The sequence below is a fragment of the Colius striatus genome, chromosome 1, assembly GCF_028858725.1.
Source record: "Colius striatus isolate bColStr4 chromosome 1, bColStr4.1.hap1, whole genome shotgun sequence".
NCBI lineage: Eukaryota > Metazoa > Chordata > Aves > Coliiformes > Coliidae > Colius > Colius striatus.
This window is the reverse complement of record NC_084759.1, coordinates 59,650,662-59,670,154: the sequence shown is the minus strand read 5'-3', so window position 1 is coordinate 59,670,154 and position 19,493 is coordinate 59,650,662. Positions and strand designations below refer to the sequence as shown.

Genomic DNA, 19,493 nt, shown 5'->3' with positions numbered 1-19,493 from the left:
TGTGGCAAAAGGCCTACATCCTTGGCTGTGCAGTGAAGGAAGCAACAAATACAGCTGGGGAGGAGCCCTTTGTAGAGAAGCCATTGGTGAATATAATACTGTAAGCTTGCTAATGTCCAAAAATAGTTTTGATTCTCATCTCAGTGATCTTGGTTTTATAGAATCTGAATTTATATGAACCTGGTTTTATAGAATCTGAACCTGTTTTGTGTCCCAGCAGGGGGGAGGAAAAAGAAGTGTGAGTGGTTTGGGGTGTTTTTGGGGTTTGTTTTGGATATTTGGGTTTTTTTTTTTTTTTTTACCTTTTCTACTGTGGTGCAATCTGTTTGTTCTGGGAAACTGGCTGATAAGTAACTGAATGAATGATGTTAGACCAGGGAAGGCCAAAAGGATGAAATGGACAAGATGTATAAAGAGTCTTGAATCCATCTTTTTAGCCTACAGAAATCTAAATCAACTTTTTGTTGTTGTTATTCTGGTAAAATGCTTGATTGGGAAACTGGAAGCCATGTGTAAGGGGGAAGGGAGGAAAGTTGCAGGAAAAGAAGCCCAGTGAAAGAGATTAAAATCTGAGTGGTTCGTTAAACACACATTGCCACTTGATTTCATCTGTTCTTTGTGGGTTGTTTTTATTGTTGTTGTATGTTTTGTTTTGTTTGAGACATATCCCAGTAGCTGTTCACTTATTCTTGGCAGTTGATACAGATAAACGACATAGTAAAGATTTTGCCCTGTGGAAGGCTGCCAAACCTCAGGAGCTATCTTGGACTTCTCCCTGGGGAAAAGGAAGACCAGGATGGCACATTGAGTGTTCCACGATATCAAGGTCAGTATTTTAAATCTAGTGCTTGAAAACTAGGTTTTTGTTTTCAGGCACAGCACAATGGCAATTAAATCAATATTTAAAGTGAGGTTTTGTGTTTTTTTTCCTGATCAGTAGAAAGCACCACTTTTAATGTGAATACTGATTCAAAATTGGAGCTTCCAAGCCCCCTTGCTTTATAACATCACTCAGAGTGGGAGGTGAGGTGAGGTGTGGCTGGGTAAGGGTTCCAAATTAAAAACTTAACAACAGTGGGGTTGTTACTAAGCAGATATTCTTCAGTGCAGCACTGGATGCACAGAGGATCCTTCTGCCAAATGTGTGTGCCCATGGAACAAGCTGAGAAGTGTATATAGAGCAGATAGGTGATTATGCATTATATTTCTGAGAAGTAGTTTACATATTCATTAGTTTTCTGAGACATCATTTACTTTTGTGTCCCCATGTTTAATAAGTCTATTAGGGTCTTCTGTTGGTCATTTACTTCATCCTTGAGTCTTCTTCAATGGCGTGCTTTGGTTGACTTCTGGCTCTCCTCTTCCTTATCTTTGTTGACAAAGATGTGGAAGGAGTTCTTGCAGGCTTGTCTGCCATGCAAACATCTGGCTTCTTTGGTATTCAAGGACCCGTACATTCCACTCTAAAATTTCAGTTAAGCTTACAGCAAAGGCTTCACTCTACAAAGCAGACACAGTTTACAAGTTAACTATTTCAGATTAGAATTTGTTTAATGCTTTCTTTCAGTACATTGTGCAACTTGGGATGTCCCCTGTGACCCAAACAAACACCTTGATGTCATATCTGTCTTGCTGTGTTTTGGTACCTTCTCTTGAGATGTGCTTGGCTATTTAAAATACTGATGTGCAGGATCACACAGTTAATTAGCAAGTCTTTTAACTTAAACTGAGCAACCAAAGTTTTAGGGAAAGTTATGACACCTCTTTCATTTTCTTTCCTTCCACGTCTTTTAGTCTTCATCAGACCTAGTCCAGCATGTAACACTGTCAGGAGGTTAACTGATTGAAGGGAAGAAGGCAGAGAGTTGTGATCAATGGGAGAGGGTCTATTTGGAGGCCTGTATCTATAGTAGAGTCCCTCAGGGTTCAGTGCTGGGACCAGTTCTGTTCAGTATATTCATTAGTGACCTTGATGAGGGAACAGAGGGCACTGTCAGCAAGTTTGCTGATGACGCTGAACAGGGGGAGTGGCTGACACACCAGAAGGCTGTGCTGCCATCCAACGAGACCTGGACAGGCTGGAGAGTTGGATGGGGAGAAATCTAATGAAATTCAACAAGGGCAAGTGTAGAGTCTTGCATCTGGGAAAGAATAACCACAGGTACCAGTACAGGTTGGGGAATGAACGGTTAGAGAGTAGTGTAGGGGAAAGGGACCTGGGGGTCCTAGTGGACAGGAGAATGACCATGAGCCAGCAATGTGCCCTCATGGCCAAGAAGGCCGATGGCATCCTGGGGTGTATTAGAAGGGCTGAGGGCAGTAGGTTGAGAGAGGTTCTGCTCCCCCTCTACTCTGCCCTTGTGAGACTGCATCTGGAATATTGTGTCCAGTTCTGGGCCCCTCAGTTCAAGAAGGACAGGTTGCTGCTGGAGAGAGTTCAGCACAGGGCCACAAAGATGATGGAGGGATGCATCTCCCTTCTGATGAAAGGCTGAGGGAGCTGGGGCTCTTTAGCCTGGAGGAGACTGAGGGCTGACCTCATTAATCATAGAATGGTGGGGGTTGGAAGGGACCTTTAGAGATCATCTAGTCCAACCCCACTGCAGAAGCAGGGTCACCTAGATCAGGTCGCACAGGAACATGTCCAGGCGGGTCTTGAAGACCTCCAAGGAAGGAGACTCCACAACCCCTCTGGGCAGCCTGTGCCAGGGCTCCCTCACTCTCACGGTGAAATAGTTTTTTCTTATGTTTAAATGGAAGTTTTTGTGTTCCAGCTTCATCCCATTACCCCTTGTCCTGTTACTACCTACTATAGAAAAAAGGGATGTCTCAAACTCCTGACATGCACCCTTTAGATATTTATAAATGTTAATAAGATCTCCTCTCAATCTCCTCTTCTCCAGACTAAACAGCCCCAGTTAATGTTTACAAATATGTCAAGAGTGGGTGTCAGGAGGATGGAGCCAGGCTCTTCTCAGTGATGTTCAATAGTAGGACAAGGAGCAACAAACTGGGACGTAAGAGGTTCCAAAGAAACATGAGGAAAAACTTCTTTGCTGTGAGGGTGACAGAGCACTGGAACAGGCTGCCCAGATGGGTTGTGGAGTCTCCTTCTCTAGAGACATTCAAAACCCACCTGGATGAGTTCTTGTGTGACCTACTCTAGGAGGTCCTGCTCTGGCAAGGGGGGTTGGACTAGATGATCTTTCAAGGTCCCTTCCAGCCGTTAAGATTCTGTGATTCTCTTTCATATGATTTGCTGGTGCATCTGGGATTGTTATTCAGTACTACCTGATTATGAAAAGCATTTAGATGGGAGATTTTCAATCTGTAAATACTTTCAGTACAGTAAAGCAGTTCTTAAAGCGAGTGCACAAAAACATGCTGTATTTGAAGTGCAACCTGTAACAGAAATGTCAGTTACAAAATGGCTTATCTGCTAATGCAGTGCTGTTTCTAGTCTGCATTTATACTCTGCCTTTATTTCTATAAAAACTTATTTTAGTATGGTTGGATAAGGCTCTTGCCATGTAAATAAGATTTAACTCATGCAGAGCTTAAGTGTAGTAATCTTGGACTGTGAAAAACTGAGAGCTTATTTTGGTAAGTTACCTAAAATGTTTTGTTGTCCCAGTCATCTGTCAAAGGTTCATTTTGAAGCAATACCTGCTTACCCATCTGTTTTGCCAGAGATCTGAAGCACTTGAAGTACATTGGATGAACCAGTTTTGAAATACCTTTAACATGTGCCTGAGGAGGGTAAATGAGGGAGCTGCAGGAGCAGATGGGGCATGGGGAAAAGAAAGCAAGAATAAAGAGGGAAGAAAGAGTGGCTGTTGCTTCTGCAGAGCCATTGTGTACTAGGGTGTTTTGTCCCAAAAAGGGACAAAAGTCTTAATATCTAGCCAGCTACCAAGAGCAACTTGTTTACGTGACATATAGAAAGACTGTGTTGTCTGTATACAACCATATGCCTGTGTGTGGGGCTTGCCTTTTATTTTCTACTTGTTTAGGCCTTGCATCTTCCCTAGCCTGAGTGTCTCTGGTTTCCCTAGCATTGATTTACCTCCCTGTGAGTAGGTAAGTGCTGTCTTTGTTGAACAGATAGGCAAAATGAAGTTATTCACTTGCACAGCATGACCTAGCAGGGACTTGCTGGAGTAGTGGGCAGACTGTAGCAGCCTTGACTCTTGGTCTGTCCTGTTGCCACATGAATACCTTGCTTCCAGCCACTGGTGTCTGTATAAAGGCCTGTGCAGTGCAAGCCCGTGGGTGACATGCACAGATGCAGCAGTGCTGTTGGGATGAGAGGGACAGCCTTGGGAGATCAGAGTAACTGACGCTTTCTTTTGCCATTATAATAATACAGGACTAAACATTTTCTATCTTGCATACAGCATCACCTGAATTCTTATGGAAAAGGTACAAGAAAAAGATTAGTAATGTTAAGTCAAGTGTACAGAAATGTTCATTACTTTAAAGTTGTTAGGTTTGGAGATGAAGGCAGCTGCCTGATACTGAAACTGTAGTGGAACAAGGAAAGGAGGTGTACTGCTTGCTCTTCTTTGATCCAAGTCTAGAAAAATAGTTACTCATACTAAGGAGAGTTCATTGTGGACACTATGGCTCCTGTCCATACAAGTTGTATCACAGTTTTGGTATTCTAAGATCTTGTCAAGAATACAAAGTCTTGTTTTAAAACTGCAGTTATCAAATTGCACACTTGAATTTGTGTTGCTGCGCCTTTATTCTTCTCTGCATTACTTTTACAAAAACCTTTTACAAGTCTTCTGATTTCTGATCAGGAAAATGTTGTTACAGTGCAGTGTTTGGAAAGCAGCTGGACATCCATACCGGTGGAATAGATCTTGCATTTCCTCATCATGAGAATGAGATCGCACAGTGTGAGGTGTATCATCAGTGTGAGCAGTGGGGGAATTACTTTTTGCATTCTGGTAAGCAAAATATTAATCACATAAGAGGCTTATAGGAATTTTATATTTTTATTACTTTTTTTTTTTGTAGGTTTGGCAGTTGTATGTTATGAAATGTGAGGGGAAACCTTCCAAGCAGGGAGTCTGCTAGTGGCAGAATTGCTGTCCTCAGCAAGTGGAAAAACATAAATAGGAGTGAATCTTGAAACTGTAGAATGAATACAAATAATATTAAGTGGTTACAGTTAAATACTCCTAAATGTCACCTGGAAGAGTCTCAAAGTAATAACAGCATATGCATTGCCCATGTACTCTGTTTATTCCTAATTGAAAATGTGGAAGGAAGTGTTCTTCCTGTAGAATCTCATTCCCTTTTGTTTGAGTTTACTCAAGATTTGAGGATACTCTTTGTCATAGGCCTTCTCTTTTCTTCATTGTATTTTGGCTGTAACAGTCTTGCAGGAGGAGGGTGAAAATATATGTGTTTATGTAGTTAACCTACACCCAGAAATTCCTGTTGTCTTAGGACCAGAACTCATGGTATGTGAAGGCAGGGAGTCATGGCAAGTGAGCAAGTAGCTGATTGTAATGTTTTAAAAGCACTGGAGAACAACACTGGTTTATTCTATTCTTAACATCTCTCAGCATCAATTGCTTGTGGGCTTAAAAGTAAGTTTTCAGTAGCATGCAGAATAAAATAGCCTGTGTTTGTGAATATGATGAAAGGCTTTTAACCATGATAAGATGTCTGTACTACTGAAAAATAAGAGTGGAGGGAATGCTAAGATACATGAACTGATGAACGAACAAAACTCGCAAAGTTGTTATTCTGCAGAGAAATGTCTGAGCTGGGATGTTTTATATGGTTTGAAATGTGGGAGAAGCCTTGCAGGCAGACACTGCTGCATCAGCCAACCACTGGATGTCCCATGTGCACAATTCACTTACCTGTAACTATTTCAGTTCTCCTGAGAGGCTGTTTTTTATCCACCAGTGGCATTATGCCTAGTGATGGGTATGAGAAACCAGATTCATGTTGAAGACCAAGTGAGTTGGATACTTTTGTCTGTCTGGTCAGGCATGGTCAAAGAAGTTGTGGTGAGTGGAGACAAGGATGTCAGTGACATCTGTGGGCTCCATGAAGACCAGCTTACTCATCCCTTATCTCTGTGGAAAAGTGGAGACATGGAGTCTCCTCACTATGGTCCCTTAACCCTCTCTAGTGCTGGAAGTAACTTTAATGTGTTTCTGCTTTCTTGTGGAATGTGAGTGACTTGGTATTATTATAGAATCACAGACTGATAGGGGTTGGAAGGGAGATCTAGTCCAACCCCCTTGCTAAAGCAGGGTTGTCTTGATCAAGTCACACCAGAACGCCTCCAGGCAGATTTTGAAAACCTCCAGAGAAGGAGACTCCACGATATTGGTGTAGCCCATAGATGTTGCAGACCTTCTCTTCCCCGAGAAGTGACCTTGCTGTCTGTGCCTGACTAAACTATACAGAGATGTCCTTTATTTGCTGGTTCTTCAACATATGATGCTGCCTGACATTCTGTAGAAGTGCCCCTTGCTGCCTTTGTACAATAGTGCTTCACTGAAGTTTGTGCTGCACCGTGCTTTGAACTACGTCATTGTCTGATGGTACTGGTGCTGTTCCCATTGATGTCTGAAGTCAACAGTCAGCTTCAAATCTGCAGTCTCTCTTCTTGCTGAGCAGTGCTTTGTGCATCTCTTACTCAGGGAAGCAGCTCAAAAAGTACACTAAGACATCTTGCAGAGTTATATCTGTTCTATGCTCTGGGAATTACTTGGGCTTTCTTTTTGATATATATTTGTACTGTAAAGGAAGAATGTTGAATTCTAGTTTCAATTCCCAGTGTAGAGCCTGTTATAAATCAATACCAATTGTCCTGAGGCTGTCACATCCTCCAAAGTGTGTTTTGCTCGTCAGGTCCTCTGCACTTCCACTGAGATGCTCTGGTTACTGCCAGGCAGAAAGTTGTCTTGAAAACCAGTGAATCTGATTTTTGTTTGTTTTTCAAGGTTGGAGTTGAAACTATAGAGGAAATACTCTTTGACATTAGATAGTCATTTTTTTCTTCAAAAAAAAACCCCAAAACCACCGACAAACAAAACAGCCACCACCAAACAGCAACAAAAATTGACGCTGAGGGCAATTTGGACACTGAGGTTCTCTAAGAGCTGACAGATTACGTTCATTAAGTCAGAAAATTTTGCTGGAGGACAACAGCATGAATTATTTAGGGTGAGTGAATTATGTTCAGAAACAATTTATTCTTGTAACAGACCTCAGGATTTTAGTAGACTCAGAATTGGAGGAGCAATCCCCATTAGAGGAAGAAGATCCCTACACTGGGGATAAATCTTCTTTATAGGGACTTTTATTTTTAGACTATTTGTACTCTGGGAAGAGCACCAAGCTAAAATTATGAAAATCCTTGTATTTTGTGATTCTTTAATGAAATGATTTTAAGTGCTGAAACTCTTGAAGAGCAATATTGGTTTTGAACATCAGATGTTACCTGTATTGTATTAGGAAAACACAATCAATGCCAAGTCAGTCAGTGTTTGGGTACCTCTGTGAAAGAAAAAAATAATGCCCAGGCCCTTCTCCTAGGAGAAGTCTGTGAGTTTCACTTGAGGTGCAAGAGCTGCGGGTGTCCAGTGCCTCTGACAGCCTGACTGAGGGCCCAGAGTTTAACCCTGCAGTGGTGAAAATGGCCTTACCTCCCACCAGTCAGGACAAACAGGGTAAAAATGAGATTCTGGTCTAATTGCAGATTTTTGCTGTAGCTGGTTCTGTATCCATAGATCTCTTGCTTCTTTCCTACTCTCTGTAAAGCATGTTGTGCAAACTTAAATTTCCAGGTGGCTGGGGTAGGGCTGGAGGTAGCTTTTGTACAGAGAATCCCCATGGCTCTCAGTCATTGTCTGAAATAGCTAAGAAGTGAAACCAGATGCTTTTCACATATGTTTACCAGGCCTCAGTGTATTGCTTTACTATCTAGACGAGTGTAATGGGGATTTTATCCACTTGTGGAAGACAGGTGGTTCCAGGCAAGGCTGCAAAAGCTGCTGTGCAGTGGGCAGCACAAAGTTCAGACAGCTGCTTGGGCTGCAGAGCAAAAATGCCACTTCTGGCACCAGCTGTACAAGCAGAAGTATGTTTGTGTGTTGTCCTTGCAGAGGACTTGGAGGCATTGGTAATGCTGGACTGCCAAATGTGAAAGAATGCAGAGTGCTGGTGTGGCATAAAAGAGTGAGAACGGTTCATGCTTAGAAGTATGATTAAGTGCTAGATTCTGCAGGTCATGCCTGAAAATTGCATTAGTTGTGGGTGCTTTCCATAAGTTACAAGATTACTCTTTTATTAGGAGAAGCCAATTAAGGCTTTTAACAACGATTTCTGAAATGATCCTGAATAGTCTTTTGTTGGCTACACATTCAGCACCTCTCTGGTGCTGTGAATAACTGATGTTTTCCACCAGCAGTGATGCTGTGGCTAGCACAGATGATGCCCTCGAAGGCAACCCCAGGTTGTACATATCTCTTGTCTTGCTCCGACAGAACTTTCATTCCTGAAGCCAAGCTTTATGTACACTCTCCTAAACGCGATGAAGACTAAATTAGGTATCATAGCTACATCCCTTCCCCTTCTTTTCCTCAGTCTTCTCAAAATCTGGAGAAGTAGGTAATGTGCAGAAAATTCATTTAACACTTAAGGTATTTTGAACCAGCACAATAAACCTTTGGATGAAATAAAACAGTGTAGCAGCCATCAGCAAGTAAAAAGTACAGAAAATGCTTTGAGTTTCCAGAACACTGTAATGTGAGATCACTGGAAAAATCGTGAAAGGCCTTAAAATATTTCTGAAAAGTCAAGAGTAGTAGTTAAGGTACTTTTCTGTGAAGATTGAAAAGTATTTGCTTGCTTGCTTGTTTCTGTATCGGTTTTGGGCAGGGAGATTTTTGCTGCTTCCTTATTAAGTCTCTGCTTACGGTGATGATGTTTTGTTTCTCGATTTTGTTTATTTAAAACCACTCACATTTTATTTTCCTTTGTTTTAAAAATTGGCCAGGGAAAGTTGAGGATGGAGAAGTGTGCAGGACTACAGAGAAAGCTATTGAAAAATGTTATGTGTTGTATTGAAATGGCTGACACGTATCCATCACAGCATGTGCTGCCACCAGCTTTTCTCTCCTCTCAGTGCAGTGTTTCTCACTCACTCCCTATTCAGAAACTCATTTATCCTGATTAGTTGTTTGTTATTTTTCTTCTAGGGCACTTACATGTTAAAGGAAGTCAAGAAAAAATGTCCAAGTCGTTAAAAAACTACATAACAATTAAGGTAATTTATTTCTGTGGTTTGAAGCAATGTATGTTTGCAATATGTAAATATGAATCACAGCCCTCTTCTGAGGAAAACTTTGGGGTGTTGTGCCTATACTGCAGTGAAAGACCTAAAGTGGAGTGTTTCTGTAGGACTAGTCTACCTGTTAGTGTGGATCTGGATGTGAGAAACCCTTTGCTTATAACCTGGATCTTGCTGAGCTGAGAGTGTTTGTACGAGCAGTGTTTGTGCCCAATACTTCTATGTTAATTGTTTACAGTAGGACTCAACGACCCCAAGGGTCTTTCCAACATAAATGATTCTGTTCTGTAGTGATTGGTTTTCTTTTGTCTACTCTTAATAGCACATATACTTTTGGGGTCTTAGAGAGGAGCAGGTGTTTTGCCTTGTTGTGCTTTAAGTGAAGTGGGAGGTAGTGTCAGCATTTTGTCAGGAAGCTATTAGATGTCCTGCAACTAACTGTGCTGTGCCAGTGGCCTCTCATATTCCCTTTTATTTTTATACTGTGACCTTGCTGATGCAGAGAAAGCTCTGTCTTTTCATACCTGCAAGCTCTGTGAATATATCCTGTTTTCCCATGTCCCACAGTTCTTGGTGCAGCCCAGAACAGGTTTTCCCTGCCAGGCATGTGCTCTACAGCCGTGCCTGAGGCTATGGTGGCTCCTGGGGTGACTGACTCTTACTGCTAGGAGTGGGTAGTTTCCTTCCTTTAGACAAAGCTTGAGAAGCTGTTTCAGCACATATGTTCCCCTTTGCCCTCTTGGAAGACTTAATTAAAATCCCTTTAAAAAAAAAAAGAGTTGAATATCAGCTTCTTTATTCTTAATTCTCCTGATGCTGCCTGGGTACAGTTAAGCCCTGGTCTCCCTCGGGAACATTACCCATCGCTCATAGTTTTCACAGAGATTTCCCAAGTCTCAGCAGATGTTGTGAACGGGGTGAAGAAATGACCGTGAATGCAATATGTGCAGGTAAAAATAACATGTAGAAAGATTCCTCTCTGTGTCTGTGGTGGGACTTCTTTATGTTGAGAAAACAAACTTCAGACCTGCTTCTCTTCCTTTGTGGGTCTCTGCTTTGAGTTTCTGCCCTTAGTCGTGGCTAATAAGTATTAGTGCTTACCTGTAAGCAATTTTCAGTCCAATGAAACAACTTTCTACCTGTGCAACCTTCATGCCTTTTGAAAATTAAACCTTACATGGAAGTTTTGATGCTGGCTCTGAAAGAGGGGAGGCCTGTCCAGGACCTTCCCTTGGTCCTGCCAGCAGCCACCTGCATTCCAGGTCATCACCCAGCCACAGCTGCTCTGCATCCTCCATACCCAGCTGCTCTGTTTTCCCTCCCCCTTGTCTCCTTCTCTGATTTTTATTCATTTATTTAAACAGATATTAATTCTGCACCTCCCCCAAAACAAATGTTGTGATAAACACAGGGCCGAGCAGACGGCTTTGAAGAGCTGTGTGACTTATCTGTACTCCATTTTTAACAAAACACAGAATTGATTTTTACAGTTCGAATGTTCCTTTCCCAAATTGGAATTAATTTCTGCAGTTTACTTGTATTGGTCTACCTCTGTATATTGGCATAAAGCTCCTGGACACATCAGGTACACTCAGTTCTACAGAGTTTATTTAAAAAAACAAACCAAACCAAAAGCTACATGCCCCCCTCCCACCTCAAAAAAAACCCACCCCCCCAAAAAACCACAAAACTACAGAAAACCACACAGCAAACCAAACAGTATCACTGTCTGTTTCTTGATTTAGGTTGCCCTAATTGCCTCTATTTCTATTTTCACTTGAGACAGCATGTTGAAGGTAGTGGAGTCAGCATTCTTCAGGCTGGTTCAGACTGGTAGCAGAGGCTAGATTTCAAAATGTGCATCTTTAAGCAAATGACACTTTCTATGCTTTCCTTATTTATGTTAACTTCTTCATGATTTTCTAATTCAATGGCACCTCAGTGTTATAAACTTCACCAAATTGCACATGAAAAATGTGCCATGGTGTTCAGCCTTGCTGAGAGCAGAGTTGGAAGTGATTGAATGTTTATCAGTGTGCCTTCAAAGCATTTAAATAGTTCTTTATACACTAGTATAATTTAATTACACTAGTAGTAATAGTATACTTACTGTATTTACTGTAGTAAATTTAGTAAATATAGTAAATTGTTTGTAAAGCTGGATAAATATTAGGGTGAAATTACCAAGGTTTCATAATTAATACAAATAAATTCTAATGATATTAAGAAAAATTGTATTTTGTTTACTCCTCATTTTCCTTCATTTTCTAGTCCTGCAGAAAAAGTGCACATGCTTTCTTTTTCAAGAAATCTTTCTTCTTTTCATAAACTTTGCAAAACTCAGGAGCTTCCTTTCTTGCAAGATTGAATCCCAGTCTTGGTCTGATCATTTAAGTTTGGTTTTTTTGCCAAGGTCTTTATACAGTGTACATTTGATCATAATTATAATGTACATTTCAGTGTCTTACATTTGATATTGGGTGTATATTTATACCTTGTATGTATGTATACACATGTATCTTACATGCAGTTGGAGTATATGGAACTGGCTGGGTGGCTGGGCCCAGAGAGTGCTGGTGACTGGAGTTAAATCCAGATGGTGGCCAGTCACCAGTGGTGTTCCACAGGGCTCGGTACTGGGGCCAGTTCTGTTTCATATCTTTATCAACCATCTAAAGGGGATCTCGTGCACCCTTAGTAAGTTTGCAGGTGATACCAAGCTGGGTGGATGCGTAGATCTGCTTGAGGGCAGGAAGGCTCTTCAGAGGGCCCTGGACAGGCTGGGGGCCAATTGGATGAGGTACAATAAGGCCAAGTGCCAGGTCCTGCACTTGGGCCACAACAATCCCATGCAATGCTACAGACTTGAGGCACAGTGGCTGGAAAGCTGTCCTGCAGAAAAGGACCTGGAGATGTTAATCAACAACCATCTGAATATGAGCCAACAGTGTGCCCAGATGGCCAAGAAAGCCAATGGCATCCTGGCCTGTGTCAGAAATAGTGTGACCAGCAGGGCCAAGGTAGTGATTGTCCCCCTGTAGTGAGCACTGGTGAGGCCAGTCCTGGAGTGCTGTGTTCAGTTTTGGGCCCCTCACTACAAGAGGGACATTGAGGTACAGGAGTGTGTTTAGAGATGGGCAATGAAGCTGGTGAAGGGTCTGGCGCACAAGCCTGATGAGGAGCAGCTGAGAGAACTGGCGGTGTTTAGCCTGGAGGAGGCTGAGAGGAGACACAATCACTCCCTACAACTACCTGAAAGGAGGTTGTAGTGAGGTGAAGGTCGATCTCTTCTCCCAAGTAATGAGTGATAGGACAGGAGGAAATGGGGACAAGTTGCACCAGGAGAGGTTTAGTTTGGAGATTAGGAAGAACTTTTTCCCTGAGAGGAAACAGGCTGCCCAGGGAGGTGGTGGAGTCACCATCCCTAGAGATATTGAAAAGACACATAGATGAGGTGCTGAGGAACGTGGTTCAGTGTTGGGCTATGAGGTTAGTGGTTGGACTCAATGAAATGAAAGATCTTTTCCAACTGAAATTATTATATGATTTGTTTAGTCTAGGCTTAAACCAGTGTTATAGTTTGAAGCTTTGTGCCTGTCTTTATGCCTATATAAACTGCAAAGCTGGGTTATTTGTCATGTTAGTGTGTCTGAAATATGCTGTGAAACTAGTGTAAGGAGGTGGAATAGCTCCTGGAGAAATTATTTCATGTAGTGCTAAAACTGTCTTTTTGTGGCTGGAGTTTAGGATTTCCTGAAGAAATTTTCCTCGGATCAATTCAGGATGTTTTGTTTGCGCAGCAGATACAGTGCAGGTAAGGAAAAAGAACTCAATTCCCCTTATTTGTGGACCTATCGGTGTGTTTCCTCACACATGCCAAGCTGGGTGCAGAGATGGTGTGGTGGAGTGGCCCGCCTCACGGTGCCTCACGCTTCCCCTCACATAGGTGGAAAGGTCAGCCTTACCCTTGAGGCAGCTCTGTGGCTGTCCTGTAGAGAAACAGGTCTACCCAGCACAGTACAAAACCATTCATCTACATACCTTCCTGAGCTGCAGTTAATTGCAGCTCTCAATTAATTGTACTTTCAATTAATGAATTACCTCCTTCTCTGGGTTGCATCTGTTGCAGTCCTTTGTATTTCGGTCATGATCAGCTGTTTCAGGAGATGTATTTAGATAGAGCTCTGCCTTACATTCCCGTAGAGTATGACAAGAGCTTGCTAGTAACTTTTTATCTCCGTACTGTGTTTATTATCTTTTGTCCTGTGGTGTTACTGACTGCTCAAGCAGTTTTGTGGTGCAATGCAGCTCGCTTACCACCAGTACTTGAGAACCTAGTGATCATCTTAGCTTGGCAAACACTGCTGGGGCGCAGAGATGTGGGAGGTTTTGTCAGCTTCACTGTCCACACTGTGGTGTTTCCAGCAGGCAGATGCTACTTTGAACTGGAAAAGGTTTTCATGTGGGTAGTGTTTTTACTAGTTTATTGGGACAGGCCAAAAGCAGATGCTAGTGTTCTAATTGCTCCTGGATCATCTGGCTTGCTGACCATCCTAGCATGGTAAGGCAATGGTGGAACAACATCTGCGGCATCATTTCAGGGGGCCTCTAGCTGCCCCAGGTAAAGCAATGGGATTTGGTGAACTGTTGTGGTTCAGGCTCTGTGGCTTGGCCAGCAGCTGTCAACGTGCAGTGTCCTGCAAGCCTTTATAGGTTTGCAGTCATTGGACTGAGACAACTTCTTGCTTGTCAGTGGCTCTCGCTGCTTGCAGGAGCCACCTATCTGATCTCCCTGGTGGAGTCTTCCTCTCCTAAGGCAGCTGAAAGCATTGGGAATGCCATGTATCCCTGAAATATCATGAAGCTTGAGATAGTAAAGAGACTGCTGGTTATTAAGTGCCAATCTCCACCATGGTACAAAGGGAGAAGTGGATCCGAGTGGGAGGTTTGCTGCAGAACAAGTCCCTGTTTGGAGCAGGAGAGGGGGCAGGCAGTGAGGAGCACAGCCACCACAGGGTGAGGCAGTGGGATAGAGACATGCCTGGCTGATTTAGGGCGATGCTGCACAACAGTAGCATACCTGACTGTTTCCTCTGGCTCTCTGTCAGGAGGTGAAATAGGTTGTGCACACTTAAATGGCTCCTTGACTGCAGCTGGAGGCACTTGGGAGTCTTGAGCAAATGTGTATTTCAAACAAAAGAAGAAAAGGGCTGACATCTACAACACTGTTATATATATATATGTATCTCTCTATATATATGTTTGGCCTGTAAACAAAAGCTGAATGGCTGGCAGTTTCTCAGCTTGCCTCAGGGCAAGGAAAGGCACTGGAGCCCTGCATGAGAGCTGCCTGCAGGCCTTTTCCACTGTGTGTCAGCAGGCTGCATTTGAACCTCTGTGAGAAGGATGTGACCCTTTCTTTTTGCCTCGCTTCTAAATTAAATACTTTCCCATGATAAAAATCAGAGGGCTACCTGTGTGAGTACAGGTGGCTTTGAAAGTATACAGTGGTGTTCTGTCAGACTATAATGCCAGTAAGGTAGGGATTGCTCAAAGGTCTGCTGCCCCTGCTACTTCCACCCTGTGAGGCAGGGTGAGGAGTTTTTTTGCTGTCCAATGAAGAGCCAGAGTCAGTCCCAGGTTGGGTATTTACTACTCAGCGTGCAAGTTTGTGTCTGCTGCCAATTCACTTTGGCCTAAAGATAGGTTTACTGCACTCTTTCTCATCTTGCTGTCTGCTTCCTAGGTGTTTTTATTAGAAGTGAAATCCCAGGCACCATCTGTTTGTTCCTAAAAAGGCTTTCGTAGCCTCAGCCTGTTGGCAATGGTGCCTGCCATGCCTGCCTGTGAAGGGAGAGCCTTTTACACTGGCCAGAATCAAGGTTTAGGGATATGAGTGGGTGATGTTACCATGCTGATTGAAGATGTTTTTCAGACCTGATCCATAGGTACGTGGATGAGGGCAGTGCCTGACAGCTGGGAACAGCTCATGCATCTCAGCAGTCCTTGTCTTGGGCACTCCCATGGCAGTCCTTGACACAGGTACGATTAAGCTAGATGCCTTGCTTGTGGGGAGGAGGAGAAAAGTCAGAGGGGAGAAGCCTTGATGAAGGACATCAGCATTGCACAACATGTGTCTGCAGGGGCCCTATGCTCCATCACCCTTTTGGGCTGGTGGGGCTGGAGCTGCTTGGGGTTAAGCTGAACTCAGAGGGCAGTGGTGGGATCTGGGCCTTCTGCTTTGGCTGGTGCCTCTGGCTGTCCCCTTCTTGGCCTGAGTTACCACCCTTTTGCCCACCTGGTGCTGTTGGGAAAAAGGTCTTTCCTAGGTGCCACAGGTAGCAGCATGATGCTCCACCACCAGTTCACCTACCAAGATACTTCTGGGGGTAGATTAAAATGAGAGGTGCTGGATCTGAAGCCCTGTGGGACCCATTGTTGACACACTGCTTTTAATAGAATCATAGAATGGTAGGGGTTGGAAGGGACCTTTAGAGATCATCTAGTCCAACCCCCCTGCAGAAGCAGGTTCACCTAGATCAGGTCGCATAGGAACATGTCCAGGTGGGTCTTGAAGACCTCCAAGGAAGGAGACTCCACAACCCCTCTGGGCAGCCTGTGCCAGGGCTCCCTCACCTGAACAGTGAAATAGTTTTTTTCTTATGTTTAAGTGGAACTTTTTGTGTTCCAGCTTCATCCCATTACCCCTTGTCCTGTTACTAGGTACTATAGGAAAAAGGGATGTCCCAACCTCCTGACACCCACCATTTAGATATTTATAGATGTTAATAAGATCTCCCCTCAGTCTCCTCTTCTCCAGACTAAACAGCCCCACTTCCCACAGTCTTTCCTCATATGAAAGATGTTCCAGTCCCCTGATCATCTTGGTGGCCCTGCACTGGACTCTCTCCAGCACTTCCCTGTCCCTTTTGAGCTGAGGAACCCAGAACTGGACATAGGACGCCAGATGAGGCCTCACCAGGGCAGAGTAGAAAGAGAGAAGAACCTCCCTTGACCTGCTGGCCACACTCTTCTTGATGCATCCCAGGATGTCATTGGCCTTCTTGGCCACGAGGGCACATTGCTGGCTCATGGTTAGTTTATTATCAATCAGGACTCCCAGGTCTCTCTGCAGAGCTGCTCTTCAGCAGTTCGACCCCCCTAGTTCGACCCCTTTTCCTCCAGCATCTCATCAGCAGTGGGTTTGCTGTATGCAAAAGGCTGTGTGCCTGCTGCAAGCAGGGGTGTTCTGTTCCCAAAATGCTCTCCAGGTCACCAGAGATGCTCTGGCGATCTTGTGAACCTGAGCAAAGTGTGTGATGCTTTGGGCCGTCTGGTCTCTAATTACTTGATAGTGCTAATAAACTTAAGTTTTGTAATTTGGTGCTGTAGCCACGATGCCTTTGATGGCAAAGGAGGGAAGGGGTAGGAAGCAGGGTAAAGCCTGCTAGAGCCAGGCTCGTGTGTGCTGCACGGTGGGTTTGCAGTGCCTGGAGGCGGTGGTTTGGGAGAGTGCCACGGATCAGGGAAGAAGAATGGCTTTAATCAAAGCAGGCTTCGATGGGATAAACTTTCATCAAGCATTCCTCACAGAGTTCCTGCAACCAGAGTAATCAGTTGAGTAATCTCAGTGGACATAAGTGATCTCTTTCAGTGCCTTGGTGTTCTCAAAGGTCTGTACCTCAGTCTTGTTAAAAGTGGAGTAAAGCTTAATTTTAAAACCGATGTTAATGAGGCAGTGAGGCGGGTTTTTAATCACACACAGGTAGAAAATCTGACAAATACGAGTCCAGACTTAGGCCTCAGTTATACGAGGGTAAATCCTATGGAAAGTCTGTTTAAACAGTTAGGCTGCTTTGGGATTTAGGGAAATGGAGCAGAGATTGGGTCTCACATCTGTCTGCTTCTGCCCTCTGTGATCTGACCCCTTGCTCAGACTGTCTGCTCTAAAAAGTCTGTGCTGGGTAATTGCACAAAGCAGTTGGCCGTGATGTGTGCAGGACCAGAGGTGAGGTTGCTGCGGGAACTGCAGGTGATGCTCAGTGCTGGTGTGATTAGGAACAGGCTGTAAGCTGTAGTTTGGATGTGCCTTAGTGCAGAGGTCATGCGGGAAATGGCTACAAAGTGGCCTCAAGTTGTGCTGGATGGGGTTTATGTTGGAGGTCAGGAAGGATTTTTTTCAGTGAGGGGATTGATAAACACTGGCACAGGCTGCCCAGGGAGGTGGTGGAGTCACCATCCCTGGAGATATTTAAAAGACACATAGATGATAGGATGAAACTGGAACACAAAAAGTTCCACTTAAACATAAGAAAATACTATTTCACTGTTCAGGTGAGGGAGCCCTGGCACAGGCTGTCAGGGGGGTTGTGGAGTCTCCTTCCTTGGAGGTTTTCAAGACCCGCCTGGACATGTTCCTATGAGACCTGATCTAGGTGAACCTGCTTCTGCAGGGGAGTTGGACTAGATGATCTCTAAAGGTCCCTTCCAACCACTACCATTCTATGATTCTATGAGGTGCTGAGGGACATGGTTTAGCGTTGAGCTTGGCAGTGTGAGGTGAGTGGTTGGACTTGATGATCTTAAAGATCTTTTCCAATCAAACTGATTCTGTGATTCAAGTAAGCAGCTCTGGTGTGGTACTGTGGAAAGAAATGCATGTAAAGTTAGGCCAGTCCTTGGACACAACTTTCACCAAAGTCAGGTGAGCTGTCTGGTGTGGGGTTTGAGTGCTCTTCTACAGAAAACTGCATGTTCCTGTACAAATGAAAAAGAAAATGCCTCTTGCTGATGGCAGCTCACGAAAGAAGTGACGGGGCCAGTCCAGGCGGAGGCTGGCAGTTCCTGAGGTGAAATGGGCTGATGGACCTGGAGGGCAAAGGTGTCTGTGTGCAGGGAGATCCTGTTAGTCAGGGACTGGTCTCAGCTTTCCAGTTGATGGAAGAGAAGCACCACAGCATTAGGGCATGGCAGATCTCATCTTAAAGCAGAGCTCTGCTTAGGATGCAGCGAATCATTTACCTCAGGATTTCATCTTTCTTTACAGTGACTATGAGAGGATTAGATGTAAAGTGTGTGAGTGGGGTGTGATGAATCCCATCCTGGACATGCCTTTGCAAGTTAAAGCAATTTGTTTGTTCTCTAATAGTCGCTGTTGAAAACTGATACGGTCAGTTTAGCTTTGCTACTGTGACGGGATTTGTCTATCTTGTGCAGAATCTAGACTGTAACATATCAGGTCCATCTAGATTTTAGGTGCTGGTGCAGCAACCCTGTAAGTGCTTGCATTCCTCAAAGACTCAGTGGCGAGGGTTAGGTCTCTTTAGAGGTCTCTAAATACAGATTCTGTCTGCCTAGATTGAAATAGGAAGAAAAATTAGCAGTGAGATCAAAGGTCTCACTGTCTTGGCAATGTAAATCTGGGGGAACACTTGGAAATATAGCCAATCCAAATGTAATAACTTCAGAGAGATTCAATAATGAAAAAAAGTCAAGTAGCTATTGCTTCAGACAGCTTCCAGACACTTTTTGAATCACTCTGATACCTCTCCAGTAGCTTATACTTTGTCATGTGCAGTGATTATCTTTTATATTGATCTAGTTCACCTAATATGAATAAAGAATGGCATCTTTTAATTGAATGTGCAATTAATTGTAAGAGAAGCTTGCCATCATGAATAACAAACTTTTCTTGAATGATTTCATCACAGAATATTGTTCCCATGTACAACAGACAACATCTCCAATAATTCTTGTTTCCTCAGCAGTGGAATTTAGCGACGAGACCATGGATGATGCAAAGCACCATCTTCAGGCAGTCTCCTCATTTATTAGAGATGCAAATGATTATATCAAAGGACAGCTGGTATGTGACCCTGTTAGAGAAGACATACTGTGGGAAAGGTAAGTGCACCCTCCTGTATCTTAAAGATTGTGATTACGTGAGCAGTAATGTGCTGACGGGCTCAGAGGACAGAAGAGAGTAGCTTTCTGAGTCCTGTTTAAGAAGCAGGACAAGGACTGAGAAGCAGTCTTCCTCCTGCCATTCCTCACCAAGGGCAGCATTTTTTCCTTCTTTTTCTAGCCAGTTGCTTTTCCTCTTGGTCTGCTGCACTCATTGTATTTTTAAAACCCATGTTATGTATTGCTAGATAAATAAGCGTGT

The 19,493-nt window shown here is 43.6% G+C and overlaps 1 protein-coding gene across 2 annotated transcripts in view; it reads left to right on the top strand.

Annotated features, from left to right (window-relative positions):
* The window catches only part of CARS2 (cysteinyl-tRNA synthetase 2, mitochondrial), a 39,044-nt gene that overhangs the window by 10,999 nt on the left and 8,552 nt on the right, over nucleotides 1-19,493 (top strand). Inside the window, exons 7-11 of one of the 2 annotated variants that reach the window (XM_061996693.1) lie at nucleotides 697-826; nucleotides 4,822-4,955; nucleotides 9,237-9,304; nucleotides 13,076-13,142; nucleotides 19,093-19,231. In XM_061996693.1, the coding sequence (XP_061852677.1) occupies nucleotides 697-826; nucleotides 4,822-4,955; nucleotides 9,237-9,304; nucleotides 13,076-13,142; nucleotides 19,093-19,231 (538 nt within the window). The remainder of the gene's footprint in view (nucleotides 1-696; nucleotides 827-4,821; nucleotides 4,956-9,236; nucleotides 9,305-13,075; nucleotides 13,143-19,092; nucleotides 19,232-19,493) is intronic. The other variant, XM_061996701.1, reaches the window with a different exon arrangement.